At 40.7% G+C, this 17,196-nt stretch overlaps 1 protein-coding gene and 1 non-coding gene across 2 annotated transcripts; both read left to right on the forward strand.

Moving 5' to 3' along the window:
- Window positions 1-2,150: 2,150 nt before the first annotated feature.
- On the forward strand, window positions 2,151-8,933 carry LOC122784669. Its single transcript, XM_044049963.1, has 9 exons — window positions 2,151-2,634; window positions 4,108-4,166; window positions 4,365-4,950; window positions 5,044-5,094; window positions 5,185-5,263; window positions 5,488-5,632; window positions 5,974-6,072; window positions 6,584-6,777; window positions 6,903-8,933. Exons 1-9 carry the CDS (start codon window positions 2,531-2,533, stop codon window positions 7,050-7,052), a joined length of 1,467 nt encoding a protein of 488 aa, XP_043905898.1. The 5' UTR covers window positions 2,151-2,530; the 3' UTR covers window positions 7,053-8,933.
- trnat-agu lies at window positions 3,012-3,085 on the forward strand. The gene has a single exon. It is a non-coding gene; the product is annotated as a tRNA-Thr (tRNA).
- Window positions 8,934-17,196: the final 8,263 nt, after the last annotated feature.

Genomic DNA, 17,196 nt, shown 5'->3' on the forward strand with positions numbered 1-17,196 from the left:
TTGTCCACACGTACTCGACACACAGTGATGAGGTAGCAAGTTCACAGTTCAACCGTTTGGACCTTTCACACAGCAAAAAAAACAAAACAAAAAAACAATATGGAGGCACGTAGCATTCACAAAAGGAAACATGGAAATAAAAGGGCACCTACTGCGCACGTGTGGAACTTTTTTGTTTGTATATCTACACTCCAGTGTATGCATTTCATATTTTTTTATGAAAGGCTTTTAAAGAAATGTTTAATGTGATTAAACACTTACACGGACTGACTTATGGGTGGTATATTCAATTTCTGTATGTATGTAGTATTTTCAATAAAAAATAATGCACACATTAAATGATAGACCAATACACAAAACAAAAAAGAGAAAAGATTATTGAAAAAAAAGAGGCAAATATTGGCATCTACCTCTAATTTGAACAATAACATGGTGATGTGGGCCTTTAAAACAAAGGCATGAATCCTGTCTTGTGTCAAAGATGCCCTAAATACTGTTCACAGCTCATAGTATAATAAGAGTGTTGCAGGTGGTCTTGTGAGCATATGACTCATACATGCTGTTCATGAATTATGTACAAGAGTTTGTTTTCCTGAGCAGATTTGCGCTTTGGTGTATGACTGAATGCAGGGACCGATTCATTACCGATGAGTCTATTGTTTGTCTGTGTGTGTGTGTGTGTGTGTGTGTGTGTATGTATGTGTCTGATAATGAGAGCCTGGCAACCTGCTGCACCATCAGATGCTCAGCTGGACCTACACCCCCTCCCCACCTGCACTACTGATCCACAGGAGGCTAGTAGGGGAAATATGAGCTCACAGGATGATTCACTTTCCTCTGATGGTTTTTTTTCCTTGCTGATTTGGTATAATAACAACACAGCTTTAGGAAATACTGACAGAATTTAGGCTGTCTCATCTTGAGACGTTACTTGTTCCATGGGAGCCTCACAAATAGTCTCTCTTATTACAATGTTAGAAAGAGCAGAACTTGTAATTTTAGAGCATCACTTCCAGGGCTAGTAATTGGAGAACTGTACTTGTTTTGGAAACACATACGGAAGAGTATTAGGGCCCTCTAGGAAAAGAGACTAAAGTCGGAACTCATTCTTGTTGTTTTTAGTTTTTTTTACTTTCTTTAAAAAAACCTATTAATACTCTTCTGTACAATTAAATTGTGTTCTCAATTTGATTAAGTGACTCTTTGGTGTAAACTGGCGTATAGCTGTGTACATACCTTGTGAATGTTCTACTCTGCACTTTCACTCATGTATATGTTCCACACCTCACTACACTATAGGGCCTGTTTTACATTTCTGTTTACATATCTTAGCTGAGTGTTTATTTATATTATTTATTGGTTTGTGTAAGGGTGTGTGTGTCTGTACTATATGTAAATATTTTTAGGGGTTTCTTTTGTGACGGGTTATCTGTCCCCTTAAAAACACTTGTTGGAGCTGCACCTTAATTTCGTTGTATGTTGTACAATAACAATAAAGTTCTATCTATCTATCTATGCTTCTTAATATACATTCAGTCACACTTTCGGTCAGAGTTTTATTTATTTTTCACAATTTAAAAATACACAAAAAAATGTAAACAAAATTAATAAATAGCATACAGTTAAAATTACACAATACTATACAGAACACAATATTAGTTACATACATGTGCACATACATACCTACATACACACACATACACCTGAAATTTATAGAAAATTGGCCTACAAGTGAGAATTTTGGAAAATGAAAACATGAAGGCTGTTGAGTTGAGTAGGAGTGAATTTGTCTTAAAATATGTCTTGAACTGCTCAGGAATATTCCCTTCACTTGAATGTATCTTACAGCTAAAAACTTCTGATATATGTTAATGTCATAATTTTGACTGAACTGGTTTAATTGTCTCCTTGTATTTTCAAATGTATTCCTCATATGTATACATTATTATCTAAGTTAACTGTTTTTTGTTAAAATAATTTATCTCTCAAGGTTAAATTGTTGAATAAAGGTTAAATAAAATAGTCTTGGTCGTGAATCACATTTTGATTATCCCTCTTCCTGTTCACAAGCCTCTCAGAAAGATTTAATTACGACATGACCAAGCTTCTTTTGAGCTTTGGGGTGTGTTTGACCTTTTTTGGGACAACTTGTTGAAGCTGCATCCCTGCTCCTTGGCAACAATGACACTTCTCGCGAGAATTGGGCTATAGCGTTGTGGAGAGCAAAGATCTTTGTGTTCAGGTAGTTTTCAAACAATAAAATACTGAATTCGTCTACTTAAGATAAACGCGCTTTATGATAGTTGCATTTGAAAGTTAATATGTTAGTCACGTTTTTAACACACTATCTTGGCGAAAAAAAGAAACGAATGACTACAACATGACTTCCGCATCCGTTCATTTCGGCTTCGCGGGTCAACTCGAAAGGAAGAGTCGACGTTATATTTTGTCGTTGTAATGGAAAACATATGTTTTAAGTATGTTTGATTAGATAGTTTAATCGTGTCGATTACTTGTGTAATCATCCAGCATGTCACTACTGTCCAATGTGGAGCAGGCTATCAAGTCATGCAAAGCCGAACAAACCAGGATTAATGACAGTATTCAACTCTACAGAGAACTATTACAGTGTTTGTAAGTACTCTTTCTGAGTCCGTGCATCAGAACTTCCTATTTGTGCCACCACTTGCCTTTATTGACAAGAATATATATTAATTCACAAATGAAAGAATAATTACATTATACTTACAATGTTAGTGTTTACGTTAATGTATTGTGAAGGGCATGTAATCTATTTTTAATATGTATTTATATGTATACTTTTCATGCAACCTGGATTTAACATGTGTCCTCAAATTGTAATGATATTACAGTTGTAATTCGTCGTCTTTAAAAAAAAATAAAATAATAATAATAACAATAATCCGTTCATAATTATTTAGTCTTGTTGACGTCAGAATCGCTGCTATGTCATGTTCATAAATGGAAATACCAATTTGGTAGTGCCATCTGGCGCTGTGGCTTAGTTGGTTAAAGCGCCTGTCTAGTAAACAGGAGATCCTGGGTTCGAATCCCAGCAGTGCCTTTTCCCTCCTGTGACGTTGACCTAATCTTCCTGCAAAATTAGCTGACTCTGCAGCGTGGTAACCGTTCTATTTTGCCAAACTTCACAATCACAAACCCTTGGCACACTAGAGGCTAGCTTAATGTGATGGCAACAGAAAAATGTTGCCATCACATTAAGCCAGGCTATAGGCCACCTTTCGCCCTATGTCAGCTGGGATTGGCACCAGCAGCCCTGCAACCCTCATGTGGAGGATAAAGCAGTAGACAATGGATGAATGAATGAATGAATGAATGAATGATGGCTGTAGTAGAAACATGGCAGCACAAATTGTCAACTTCCATAAATTTAGGCCCTTGCCTAAAGTACATATGAAGGGCTTTTAAAGACATTTTTAAAGCGATTAAACACCTACACAGACTGACTATGGGACAGGACAAATGCTGTCATACCAACGGAAATGCACGATTTTATGTGAAAGAACAGTTGTATTTTAGCTTCACCTCATCAATCAAATTAATATTTGGTGTCACTACATTTGTCCATTCAATATTCATATACTGTATAATTTTTTCATGGGACATTTCCAGGTAGGGTGTTCCAAACATACTGTGGAATAGTTTTCTGTGTACTGAGACTGTGTGGGTCATATTGTACCATAAATTGGTTCTTTATGACTCTGACTACAGTATATGTCTGAGGTTGTTATGGAATGCCCTCATGATGGTGCTGTGATATGGATAACATTATGTCAGCTTGTGACAAGAAATTAAAATGAAAGTAATGTTATATCATTTTTTAAAAGGATATAACATTAAGACAATAGAAAATGGAAAATTAATAGAACAATCAAGTTTGAGGCCATTTGTGTGAGGCTTAAAATAATTATTTTCAGAATTAATTAGTATCGTGACACAGGATTTTCATTCATCACTCCACCATTAACGCTTAGGTTGCACAGCTATTAATTATTTCTATATACAGATAGTATGTGCTACCGTGGCTTAATTCTAATGGTTAAGTTGACTGTTTTCTTTTCACAGAACACCACAAACCAAGTCGGCTTTTCATGAGTCAGAATGTGCAGATACGACTGCTGCAGGTAATTAAACCATCCCCCCAAAAGTCTTTACATCCTTTTTCAAATTTTACACAGTATATGATGAAGAAAAATGTTTTAAGTGCATGTAACATGCATCTTTCGTTTATATAACCAAGTAGTGAAATGAGAGCAGTATGTGTCTGAATAGACTTGATAGCTAAACTGTAACCACATGTTTCTGTGCTGTTCTGTCCTCAGAGACAAGTACGTCACCAGGCGAGAAGGAAGATATAGAATTGCTTGAGCAAGTACTGGAGAAAGCCCTTCAGGTCCGCACTGGCTCCAGAACTTCTACAAAGGACCCAGACAGACACAAGCAATCTAGAACTCAAAAGGAAACAGGCTCTTCTAGTACAGCATCCAAAGACATAGCGGTGTACAAAGGAAGTCAAACGACTGTCAGATCGACAGCTAAATCTGACAGTGTTGAAAGAAAAGAGCACAAAAAACTTGCCGCATCAGTGTCCTCCACGCTGGGCTCCAGAACATCAGCTAACAAAAATCAAGGACATTCCAAAATAACAAACAATAGAAGCAAACCACAGTTCTTGTCAGCTGAGGCTGTGCATCACGGGGCAGCCAGGAAACTGCAGCAGGCTGGTTCAGTGTCTGTCGCTCCTGGTCGAATCTCAGCCTTGCACGCTAAAAACAAGACCATTAAAAGCAGTGAGCTGAGAGGTGATGACCTGGACAAAGCTGCAGCTATCTCCACACCTTCAAACAACCCAGGGCATTTTTCACACACTGATGTGGCTGGGGTGCAGGGTTTGCCTCAACATGATGGGTGTGTTTTGACCCTGATGAAATGGAAAAGAAATGTTGTTTTTTTGTCACTGTTTGAAAAAGGTGTTGTCCTCATGCTTTTTGCCTTTGACAGGATAACAGAGCAGATAACAAAATGGAAATCTTTAAGGAAGAAGGAAAACAGGTGAGGAAAACCTATGTGTTAATTCTGTATTTAAAAAAGAAAAAAGGGTTTATTTGTGTTTCTAAGTTTCTTTCTCTACATGATCTTTAGGTTGTGGGACAAAGTTATTGCCCTACAAAGGAACCCTATGCCTGGGAGGTGTCACTTCATGGAGAGAATGAGACTTACGGTATTCTTCCTTTTGCTAGTGACAACCTTCACAATGGGCTGGGAAAACCTTAGACATGTTTTCCATGCGGTGTAATGCTGAGCGAGGGAATGTCGTCCAGAATTCCACAGCCACTCAAAACCCAGATCCAGCAGAATATTTTCCTGACGAAGTGTTAATATTTCCTCTAAACAGCCTGGATTTCCCATCTGTCATCCTTGACTTTTCTCCTCTGATCCCTCTAGTTCCCCAAGGCTCAGCCATGTGGCAGTTCAGAGGAGACCAGAGTTCTGGTCGACAAGTCGACTTACCCAGGGCGCCGTCTCACCAATCTCTGCCAGACGGAGGAACTTCAGGCTAAAGCGATCCCACGAGCAGCAACAGATCCTGGTGAAAGCCTGAACTAAATTACACACACACACACACACACACAAACAGACAGAGTTATGAGTAAGGAATGAGGAGAAAAGATGCAGAATGATGACACATATGTGTGGGTGTGGGGATGCTAATTTTAGAAAGAAACTGCACAGGAAGAGTAGACAGGAAATGTCTGTATGAGAACTATTTAAACTGATATATGGTGTTGAATTTTCCTCTAGTGCTGTTATTACACAAGGTTTAATATTTATTTTCTGTAATCATGACATTGATCGTGGGTGCAAATAAAGATGAACCACATGTTGCAGTTTAGTGTTGAATGTTAAATGCATGTACTGTATATGTTGCAGGTACTGAAACAACCAAGTATGGCTCCTCCTATCTGACACGTGAAAGGATGCCGGCAACGCCAGCAGAACTCCAGAACTTTGCATACCCAGTAAAACAAGGTACAAATCCAACATGTGTCTCCTCCCTACACAAATGAAATGTCAACCTGGCTGCACGTGGATGATGAAAAACATCATTCAACTGATTTATTCCACGTGGCAGACTGGTATAATAAAGAAGAAACATGGTGGAGTAGTCGTGACACTGTGTGTGCCTCTGACACACCACTGACATGAGTGTATCACCTTCAGAACAGGTCTGTTGATGTTTACTACTGGTTATTATTGGATGGCTGCCGTGCTGTGCGCTAATGAGCTAATGCAGAGCCCTCCATCCTCGTACATGGAAAATGAAAAAAGAGCTGCAGTGAAACCTCAGCACCAGATCAGTACTTTCCTTGTCCTCAGCAAACCCCCTCCCTCCCTGTGATGGTGGGGTTTTAAAGCTGCCGGTCCTGGCGTGGCTAGGCGAGGGCCAGGCTATTTAAAGCCGAGGCAGCAAGGCAGAAAAAACGCTTTAGGGTACAGTTGCTCACGCGTACGCTCTAAATATAACTGTATTTTCCATCAGAGGTGGAAGCATGGGATCGATGGAGGCCAGAGGGAGCTTGTCTCTGTCCTAGAGGGGCAAATAGTATGTGGGAAGATGAGTTGATCTCACCGCTGCCCCCGACTATAAGCTACACAACGGAGTCAGAGCTCCGAGAGCTGGAGAAGCTGAGGATGCGGGTGGTGCTGCTGAAACAGGAGATAAACCTCGAGCAGGTAACTGTTGTGTTGCTCAACCACCTAAAAAAAATGTTGTCTGATTGTGCTAATCTGTCCTGCAGTTGTAAACAACACCGTAGAAACAACACGCTGACATTGTCTGACTTTTTTCTGTGTGACAGGCTCTGCTGGACACTCTGTCCCCTCAGCTCTCATCCATAGCACCTGGACCTGGATGTCTCAACTACAGTGTGCTGAGAGACATTTACTCCCTACTGGGGGAAGGAGGGGTGCGTTTCCCTGCCACAGTCCTGGACACTGAACCTGACTGACCCCACAAAGTACAGTATTGCACTGAGTGACCAGTTTATGAGGTTCTCTGCCCTGTCCCATATACAGTTTATACATAAAAGAAATGAAATCAGACACAGACCGCTCAGTTTCTTACATTACATTTCATTAAAACTGGAGCATTGTGTCGTTCATCATGTATATCATCATACTCTATATTGGACTATAATACCTAATTTACTGATAATTCAAGAGTATATGCAGTATATTTGTCTGTGGATGAATAATCTAGGTCATTATTGTACCATTCAAGCAAATATTGTGATCATTTATCATATTTTGTGAATGTCTGTGACTGATTTTGACCTTTTTAAGTGGAAAAACGGATGTGACACATCACAAATGTGATTTATTATTTTCAGATCATTTATTTAGTGTTTGGTTTTTTGCATCAATTATTCATATCTCTTATCCAGGTGGGGTTTGTGGGGGCAGCTGGAGTCGAGTCCCAGCTGACATCAGAGAGTGTTTTGTTTAAATGGTTGGTTTGCCTCTATCAGCATGCCAACACTTAACTATATCATAATTTGCATTTTTAATATATATATAGTAGCATTATCTTTAATTTAAAAAAAAAAAAAAAAAATTAAAGGTCAAGGATCGAGCCTTCCTCACTCAGCCAGTGCCAGCAGGTGGCACTCAACTCACAGAGGACATAACCACAGAGCACATAAGTGAGGGACTAATGTGACATACATGAGTAGTACAGTGGTATATAAAAATCAGTAAAAGGAAGGAAAAGGAAATAAAATAATGTGTGTTAGCTATAATATAGAGCTGCATTTCTCCATAATGATAGCTTTGATTTGCATGTTGGGGGTTTTATAATCTGGCATATGGTGAAAAATTGCACATATGGGGCTAATACTACATCTGTGATCTGTGAGAATGGCTTCTTATGGTTTTTCCCCGCAGCAAATGTGATGTGAGGGTGTATGTGAGACACGGGGAAGCCAAAAAAGCCTTGTGCCCAAAGATGCCATGTGGTTGACACGAACTGTTCCAGACTGGGCGACAGGTGGCGCTGGGCTCACACAGCAGGACGTGGGTGTTTGAGCCCTGCTGCACCAAACCTCATCTACACATAAATGTAGGGACACGCACAACCAAAGCTGTACGAGTCAGGGGAACAATGCACTTGAAGGCTTGGCTCTCCTTTGCCCAAGGAGAGAATAAAAAGGACCATTTCAACCTTAGATTGTCTTTTACTGTGGTCTTGGAGAACATGAAAACAGTAAAACAAAGAAATGTGCCTGGCTTAAATAAAATATCCACTCCAACTTTTGCAAGGCCTCCGGTGTCTACATCCTCGCATAACCTAAACAGACTGCATTATGCTGAAAATCCAGCTGCAAGCCTTGTCTCTCACAAGTACTCCCATGATCACATAACCCCTACACTCCAACAGCTTCACCGTCTCCCTGGTAGTGCTACTGCATTTATATCAAAGTGGGTTTGCTCGTCCTTAACAATCTGGCTCGTCCATACCTCTCAAACCTCTACCACCCCCACATACCATCTCGCTCATTACGCTCCTCTGTCACCCATCTTCACTTCATTCCACCCTCTGGCTCTGCTCTGCACTATGGGTGACCGGACTTTCACTGTGGCTGGTCCTAGTCTGTGGAATGTGTTAATGCACCTCACCTAAAAAACGCAGCCTTTTCATGATACGCCATCATTTTCAACCGTAGGGTAATTGCTTCTACCATACTGATGTATTTGTGGTATTGTTTATTTCATTTGATTTTGTTTTTACATAGCATTTTATCATTCATTCAAGAATTACTGTTTTAAGTGCTTATTCTGTGTCCAAGGGTGTCTTGAAAGGCACTTCAAATAAAATGTATTCTTATTTATTACTAGTATTATTATTATTATTATTATTATTATTACCATCACTATTATAGGATCGTACGCCTATACAGTCTTGGATCAATGTGTGTGAAAGGAGTTAAGGAGGAGGCAGAGATGCATCCTTGCGATCACGTCACTGCTACACACAGGTCCCAGTGGGAGTGGCGCCTACGCAACCCAGCCTTCCTGTGACCTGCATACATCAGCTGCTGCCTGGCTTGGGCTGTCACCAACACAGTTTTTCCACTCCCACCATTATGGCCTGGCCCTGCCCAGGTTACCCGTGTCTCACGCCTTTGTCCCATAATTCTCACGCCTCATTTTGTCACATAATGGAACATTCAAAGAATTTTTTTTCTTTCCATGGAAGAAACTTGAATTTCTTTCCCCGTCAGCACTGCCATTATGTCAAATGTGCCCTATACAGAGAGCGGCACAGTTGAATAGCCTCCTCCTTTCTACTTCACTTTTTTCACCCTTTTCATGTGCACTTATTATAGCCCTGGTCCTTCACAACAATGGAGTCCAAGTACAAATCCACAGAAACGGAACAGTGCTACCAAGAATCCACCACTCGTTGCTGTTGAACATCTCTTTTCTCTTGTACTCACAAACATTCCTCACTCGACCTCTTTCTTTTGCTCATCTGCAGCCATTAGTTGCACTGCAGTGAGGTTTATTATATGATTTTCCTCCACCATTTAGCCGCTCAAAGCCAGCTTCAGAAAAACTGTGTCTTGTCTGATGGGCAGTTGTCCTGTGCAGACGGAGGCATGTCAAGCATTTAAATGAGAACATTAGTTATCGCTTGATCTGATAATGTCTGCCATGTGGGCATTACAGAGCAACAAGCCTTTTATCTAATTGCGAAGACAAAGTCATGCCTGTGTTTCATGAAAACATGCAGAGTTAATTATATCATTTTCACAACCCCAAACTACTTAGTGTCAAATTACCTGACGATTTTGGTGTTCCAGTAAGTAAAAAAACTTGCCATTGTAAGTTCTTCATATAATGCCTGAAGATAAAGACAGACGTTCAGCTGTGTACACACGTTTATCTTTCCTCACGATGGCTTCTCTTGTGTAGAGCAGAAGATTAGCACGCTTAGGGGAAATTGCCTTTCTTGACAGATCTTTCTTTGTTCATACTGGAGGATTAAATTCTCCCTGGTTCATTCAAAAAGCGCTGGCACCAACAGTGTGTGGGGTGGGTTGTGTTTTGGGTTTTCACAATCTTTTCGTCAAGTGAAGGAATGCTCATTAGTTTATTTACGCTATGGAGGTACTATAAACAAGATGCTCTACAAATCATTGTTTTCAGGTGTGTGGATGGCTGTGGAATTTCTGTTTGATGGAAATGTCCATCCAGGATTTGATGGGTGCAACAGTTACTGTGTAATTGCCTCATGGAGGTGACACAGCCGTGAAGTAGCAGTACATTGTAAGAGAAAGTATCTTTCTCATCTAAAATACTGAGGGATTCCCCTCTTAAGCCTTTATTTCAAGACTGGTTTCTAAATTTCCACGGGGAGCTTTTTTCTACTGCAGTAAAACAAAACTAAACAATAAGACTGCAATTGAGAAGCAGTGACACAGAGATGAAGACAAGCGGGAGCAGTTAACTCGTCTCCCCTCCCCCTTCCTGTGCTTCATCAACCCCTTTGATCAAACCCTATTCTCTCTGCTTCACTCTTGGACGTCACACAAAAGATGGCCAATCCGAGCGCTTGGACGTCCCCATTTGTCTTCCATAGCCCCACCCCCTCTGCTCCTTTATATATCCCCCATCACTACATTCAGCAGAGTGTACAATGTGCTGCCAGAGAGCCAACAGGCAGTGTACAGAGAAACAGCCAGAGAGGGAGGGAGAGAAGGAGAAAGTGTGAGTGAATTTTCCGCGCTGACTCAGGCGCCTTCATCTGACACGCTCCAGCCATTCCTGCTCCCGTAATTTCTCCCGGTTCACTTAGACCTCCTTCTGCTTTCTCCCTGTGTCTCCAGGCTAGAGTCGACTACAAACGTGATCCAAGAGGCCAAGGCTGCCGTCTGGTTTCACGATGGGCTGCACAACAGGCCACCTGTCCTGCCAACCTCAACACCAGACCTGCTCAGGGCAGGACGGCCAGGCTTTGGAGGCTGGTGGTGCCAAAGTTCCAGAGGTGCTTTCCTCTCTCGAGCGTCTGTCCCAGGCTACTGGAGGCATGGAGAAGTCCTGGTACCGTTGCATCTTTCCCTTTGGAATCATTTCTTTGGTGATCGGTGTAGCAGGAACTGGGGTAACTTACACATACAATGACCTGCCTCAGACTAAAGTGGTGTCAGTGGTGCTACTTGTTATGGGCTTTTTGCTGTTGCTTTTGGCCACCGCATGTTGGACTGTCCATAAGAAAAAAAGAAGGAAAAAGAAAGAAGGAGGCTCACTCACCTCTGAGCAGTGTGCTCTGTGACACACGGGGAAAACAGTTATAGGGACTCAACAGCAGAGACTTGTCAAAACCTGGGAGTTCAAGGATTGGCTTAAGAAGCCACTGCTTCACCAGCTCCCTGTCACAAACTGCCCCTATTCTTATTCAAAGTATGGCTTAGCTCATACTGGAGAGAAGTCGGTCTGAGAAATCGTATGAGTGGGAGAACAGACAGACCTGACAATGTAGATCTGTTTAATCTCTAAAAAATTGGACCATTCTGGATTGGGAAAGACGGATCACAAATGTCTCACGCACTCTTATCACTACACAGCAGGTGTCCAGTGTCAAAACAACCTCAGAGGAGACACACAAAAATATGCACTGCACCCTGCATGCATATTTACCCGCATGGATACATGGCCCTTACAGCCCTTACTCACATATGCAGTTGTACTCCCAGGGGGAGCTCACACAGACACCCAACACGCTATGCAGAGCTACTGCTGGAGTCAATGCTGGCGTCATTAGGCACGTCAGTCACAACATTCTTCCTGCTCGGACAGGTGACTCTCCAAGAGGCCAGAAGTGGGCCAAAGATGGCAACCTGATACCCAGCCGAAAGAGCAGCGCACCAGCGTCAGGGGCCAGCGTCATTCACTTGTCCTGTGACACCGCAGCTATGTGTTGGGGGCTTTTTTTACGCAATGGGAAAGTGGAACTTGAGTCCAGCAGGATCTTACTGGCATCTGTGTGTGGACGATGAGCGGCAGAGGGCGGAGGACCCACTGGAGAAGTGGAAGCTTTTTCTCTGTGGTCACACAAGGTGTCTGGTGAACAGAAAGACCAGTTGGACCATGAACTTTACTACAAAGGAGAAAACATGTTTTGCACACATGGCCGTGTCCATGCCAAGCGAGATAATCTTTTATTAAAGCAAGATTAGCTTAATCAGTTCCACATTGAAAAGGCATTGACTTTTTGACTATTTGTGCAAACATTATGCCCCGCCTTGTGTCAACATGGGGCACCCCAACTCCACAGCCGGTTGGCAAGGATTATTGAAAGACACTGCCTGAGGGGACATGCCACTGCAGGGACACTTTGACTGATCCAGTTCCCCTGTGGCCCCTCCCACATAGTGCCTTGAGCAAGCACTCATGGAAAAAGGCTCTGTCGCATTTCTCTTTTTCCAAATGCACCCCTGAGTATTCCCCCTTCCGCCCCTTCTTTACCTGAACAGCACTCTCCTCATCCGTTCTACGTACTCCTTCCTACATCCTTACTGTTTGACTTAATCCACCTCGCTGTGGTATTACCCAGTAAAGAAGAGTCTACAGCCTTTTGACACAGAAATTAAGACACACAAATACATGGAAATGTGAGCCCCTGCAGTCTATTTGTGTTTTAATCTCTCTGTGCCAAAGGAGATAGATCATTATTGATTGAAGTGAGTGTGTCAGTGTGAAAATATGGTACAAAGCTGTTCTCCTCTGAATACTGATTCATGGTCGTGCTCCATGTCATTTTAGGGTTTCCCTCTTCTCTGAGGGAAAGCTGTTGAATGTTGCTGCACTCAGCTCCACATCTGTGAACTGGCGCTTTCTGTTGATAGGTGGTCTCACAAGAGGAGACAAACGCTGCCATTGTATTCTTGACGTGAACATGTAATTCCGTTCGCTGGACATTATGTGCGACCTGAAGCACTAATCATGAAAAGAGAGATTCTTTTCAGGTAGTCCCCATGTGGAGGACTGTGCAGTGGCACTCCTTTTACCCTTGAGGAATATTGATGGCTGTTGAATTGATTTTGGCTACCAGATGAGCTGTGCCTGTTGCCGAGTAAAATGTGTCTATGCATTCAGAGGTAGCAGTTAACACACAATGCCAAAGAGTGATTAGAAGGCCAATTTGCCAGTTACAAAGCAGCAATTGCCCGCCTATTTCATTAGACATGCAGTGGAGCAGTCCACTCTCATACTTATTGTCAGCCATTCTCTTAGTTTGTGCGAAGGGTTGAACAAGGTAAGACGGAAGATTTGTCAAGGTAATGTGGGTGACAAATACAGAACCTTGGAAATGTCATCCATGTGGTTAAATAGGGGTTAATCATTGTGATCAGAATGCACTCTTTTATGTCAAAAAAGACATAATGTAGATTTTTTCTGTATTCGCTTACATATTCGACCACTCGCTTACATAGCCACATGTTTTTATTTCAGAAAAGATATGTCAAAGAAAAAGCTTATACATAAAAATGCTCTCTCACCTAAGTGATTTATATGAACATTCTAATCTCATTGGTTTATATTACTTCTGTTAAAACTGCCTTTAGCCACACAGTGGTGTTTTTTTATTATTCTTTTTATTATTTTGTGGTCCAGTGATTCAAAGGCCAAGAGAAAGAGAGGCGGGAACAGTTGGCAAAAAAAAGAACAAGACGAGCCACACTCGTACTCTGCCCTAATCTTAGCCTCTGGCATCAATGCAATTTTCACATGTATAGACACTTTCAATATGTAGTAAACCGTGGACTATAACGTGCCAGTGTATTTGAACTAAAACATTGATGGTGGATGAGATGTGAAGTGATTTCCCTTCTGCCTTCTGAACTATGAAAGGGAAAATCTACCTCTCTGCTGTGGTGGGATATGTCCCTCAGCAGACATCCATGTTGTCTGCCCATACTGTGCATCACGCTAAATGTTTGTCTGTGTGCCCTTGAAAAGTTGGTGCTGTATATATACGTATATATGTGTATATAAATATATATTTACTGTATACATATACGATATGAGTATTTTATATTTGTACTGTATATTTCTACTTGTGTGTAAATTTCATGTTGTACTAAATAAATGTTACATGAAGACCTTCATCTCTGATGATCAAGTTTGTAAGTTGAGTGCAGAATCGTCAGATCCCCAAGGCAGGGCTGAGAATACAGAAGGCAGACAGGGAGTGGATAGTGAGAAGATAATAGACACTGTTTTGACTCCGCTTTTGAATGGTTAACATATTATGACTACACTGCTGTTAACACAAAATAGAAACATGTATTAGTTTGACAAGACCACCTGAGCTTCCCCTGTGCTGCATATAGACACACGACCACATGCTGCTCTGTCAGATTGGAGACGTGCGATCCTTTGGTTGTTATGAAAACAGAATGGATAGTATCAAGTAGAATGCAAGACACCCCCTACTGGCAAAATTGATATCATTGATGACCATGTGACTGGTTTAGTTTTTACATTTACCATGGGCACATTTTAGCATTCACTGGGAACTATGTTAGGAAACGTCTGTGGGTGTGGCGGGAACAGTGTTTAGGCCCGGGTGACGGGTGGGGAGGAAGTGGTCAGTTGGATTGCTGGGAAGTGGTCAGCAGAGATTACAGGAAACCAGATGGGAGCAACTCATCCGCCTCTCAATCTCCAGGACTTGGCCTCAGAGCCAAGCATTCAGGGCTATTTGTTTTTTTTATCATTTCAATTACACAAAACTGTCATCATTTTAGAATGCAGCAGACAGAAAAAAATACAATACAAGAAAGTCTGGATTTGAAATATAGCTGTGGGTTCCAACTCCTGATCAACAGCATCTGTGCAAAAGACCGTTCCGGCTGTGAATTGGATGAGTCACTGCCTGCTGCTGGCTACACATTATACCTTGGTGGTGGGATGAAGTTACATCTCAATTGTGTTTCAGCCATTAAGACAGCTGTTTTAAATGAAATCACATATTTCAGCCAAGAGAGTCAAATTAATAATTGTGAAATTACAGGCTCAGTTTAGGTATTGTCGTGAAAAAATAACTTCAGAGCACTGGGAATATCGGCACAATCACAACCTTTCGACCTTTAATGTCTTTATTTCATTTACACAAACAAAAACATCATTGCATATGACCCCAGGTGCTCACAGTACAGACAATGAGATTAAAAGAAAAAAAAACCACAGTAAATGTACAGTTACAGACAATAGAAGTATGCAACTATATACTACACAGTCATGCAGTAACAATAATATTGCACAGTCATTACTCAAATCATGAGGAATAAAAATGATAGACCTGGACTATGCAGTTCTGTGTGAGAACAGTTTTAATCGGGGCCAATTCTGGGTAAATGCCCCAGATGATGTTTTTCCCCCCTAAAGCCATTACATGTCACTTGATGTGTTTTACTGAGAAAATGGTTGGGATTGGCTGGAGTTTCTATGGAAACACCAACTGCATCCAGTTAGCGATGTCCAAGCCCTTGCTCCATATGAGGTCACTCAACTATGAGATAATTTGATCATACAACACTTCCAGTATGAAGCTACGTGCCTCGCTTGGCACAGGAATGAACGAAGAATTAAATAAATCTGAAACGGATTTTCTTTGTCCACCATGGCTTATCTAAGATCACATTTGTAGAAGAAGTTTGAAGTTGACTTGCATCATCCTGATACTCTGTGATACTTGTTTTTCAGTCAAATCGTACGATTTTAGACTTAAAAACAACAACTTAAAAACAAGCAAATGATCAATAGAAAATCTGAAAAGGACAGAATAATGACTACTAGTGGTTGGTGCTCTGCTCTTTTATGGCCCTGCTCTGAAGACCAGTAATTAAGAGGACACGATTCAGGAGACAGAGTAGTCTATTTGTTCATAATGACTTCTCCAATGCAATGGTCTTAATCATTGGGTCATTTCATCAAAGGCAGCGGCGTCATAGGCTGAACCAATTGGTTATTTGTACACATCTGCTTGGTCACACAAATATTGACAAATGTACAATGTATTTTTGACTTTTCATGACCAGTAATCCTCATGAAGACCACAACCGTCCAACATTGATACAAATGGACATTGTTTTATTTTTCTCTATTACAAATGATACAACACAATCTGAATCATTGATGTGGCAATGTTATTGGCATATGCAGTTGCTCTAATGAATCAAGATTATTATTTTTTTGTAAGTGAGGAATGAAACATAACCCATTCACATTAACCAATGGAAAAAAATGAAAAAAGTAAAAAATAAACATATAACACTATTTTTCCTCATTACAATTTAATAAATAAACAACGCACATGTATTTTTCCCTGAATTGCCTATTCCCATCATCATCAACGTCATCATTATCATTATTATTATCATAATTGTTTTTCTTGAAATTGTTTCAAGAAGTACATTTAGTATTAATACTATTATTTGTATATATGTATTTATAAATTGGCATATATTTTGTATATGGTATTAATAAAGTATTATCTTATCTTATTATGACCTGAGAAAATTAGTAAATGATTATGCGCATGCAGTTCTGGTTTATTTATGGAATAACTAGCTGCAAATCTGAACACTTTTAAAGTCATACAGCTTATTATTTGCTGTATAGCTTATATTATTTGATTTTCAGCCAACGTGTTGTCTCTCTTTGTGCTCTTTACTGACATAATACATTTCAATTTTAATGAGTGATGTGGCACAAGGACCCAGTGGTCAATGCACTTTCTCAGCTTGTTGTGGGAAAATCACTGAACACATCGATTCCTCATTAGTTTTGGTACATTATACATACAGTATTTGGAAAGCACAACAAGTACCACATCAGCGATAACCTGAAAAAGACTGCTCAAAATCATTAATTCATCCCTCAATATGAAATATCTTGTCAGAATAACACGTTGCTGAGTCATATTCAAACTGTTGTCAATCATTTAAATATTTCTGGTGTGAATTCTGGCTGAAATTTTGACGACAGTGGTTGAAAATCGCAGTGTTAACGCGTTTAATTCAATTGTATATGTATTGCACAGCCTGCGCCTGTCACTTTAATAAGCGTACCTTTAAATTGTACTCT

This window comes from Solea senegalensis, linkage group LG19 (genome assembly GCF_019176455.1).
Source record: "Solea senegalensis isolate Sse05_10M linkage group LG19, IFAPA_SoseM_1, whole genome shotgun sequence".
In the NCBI taxonomy this organism is placed as follows: Eukaryota; Metazoa; Chordata; class Actinopteri; order Pleuronectiformes; family Soleidae; genus Solea; species Solea senegalensis.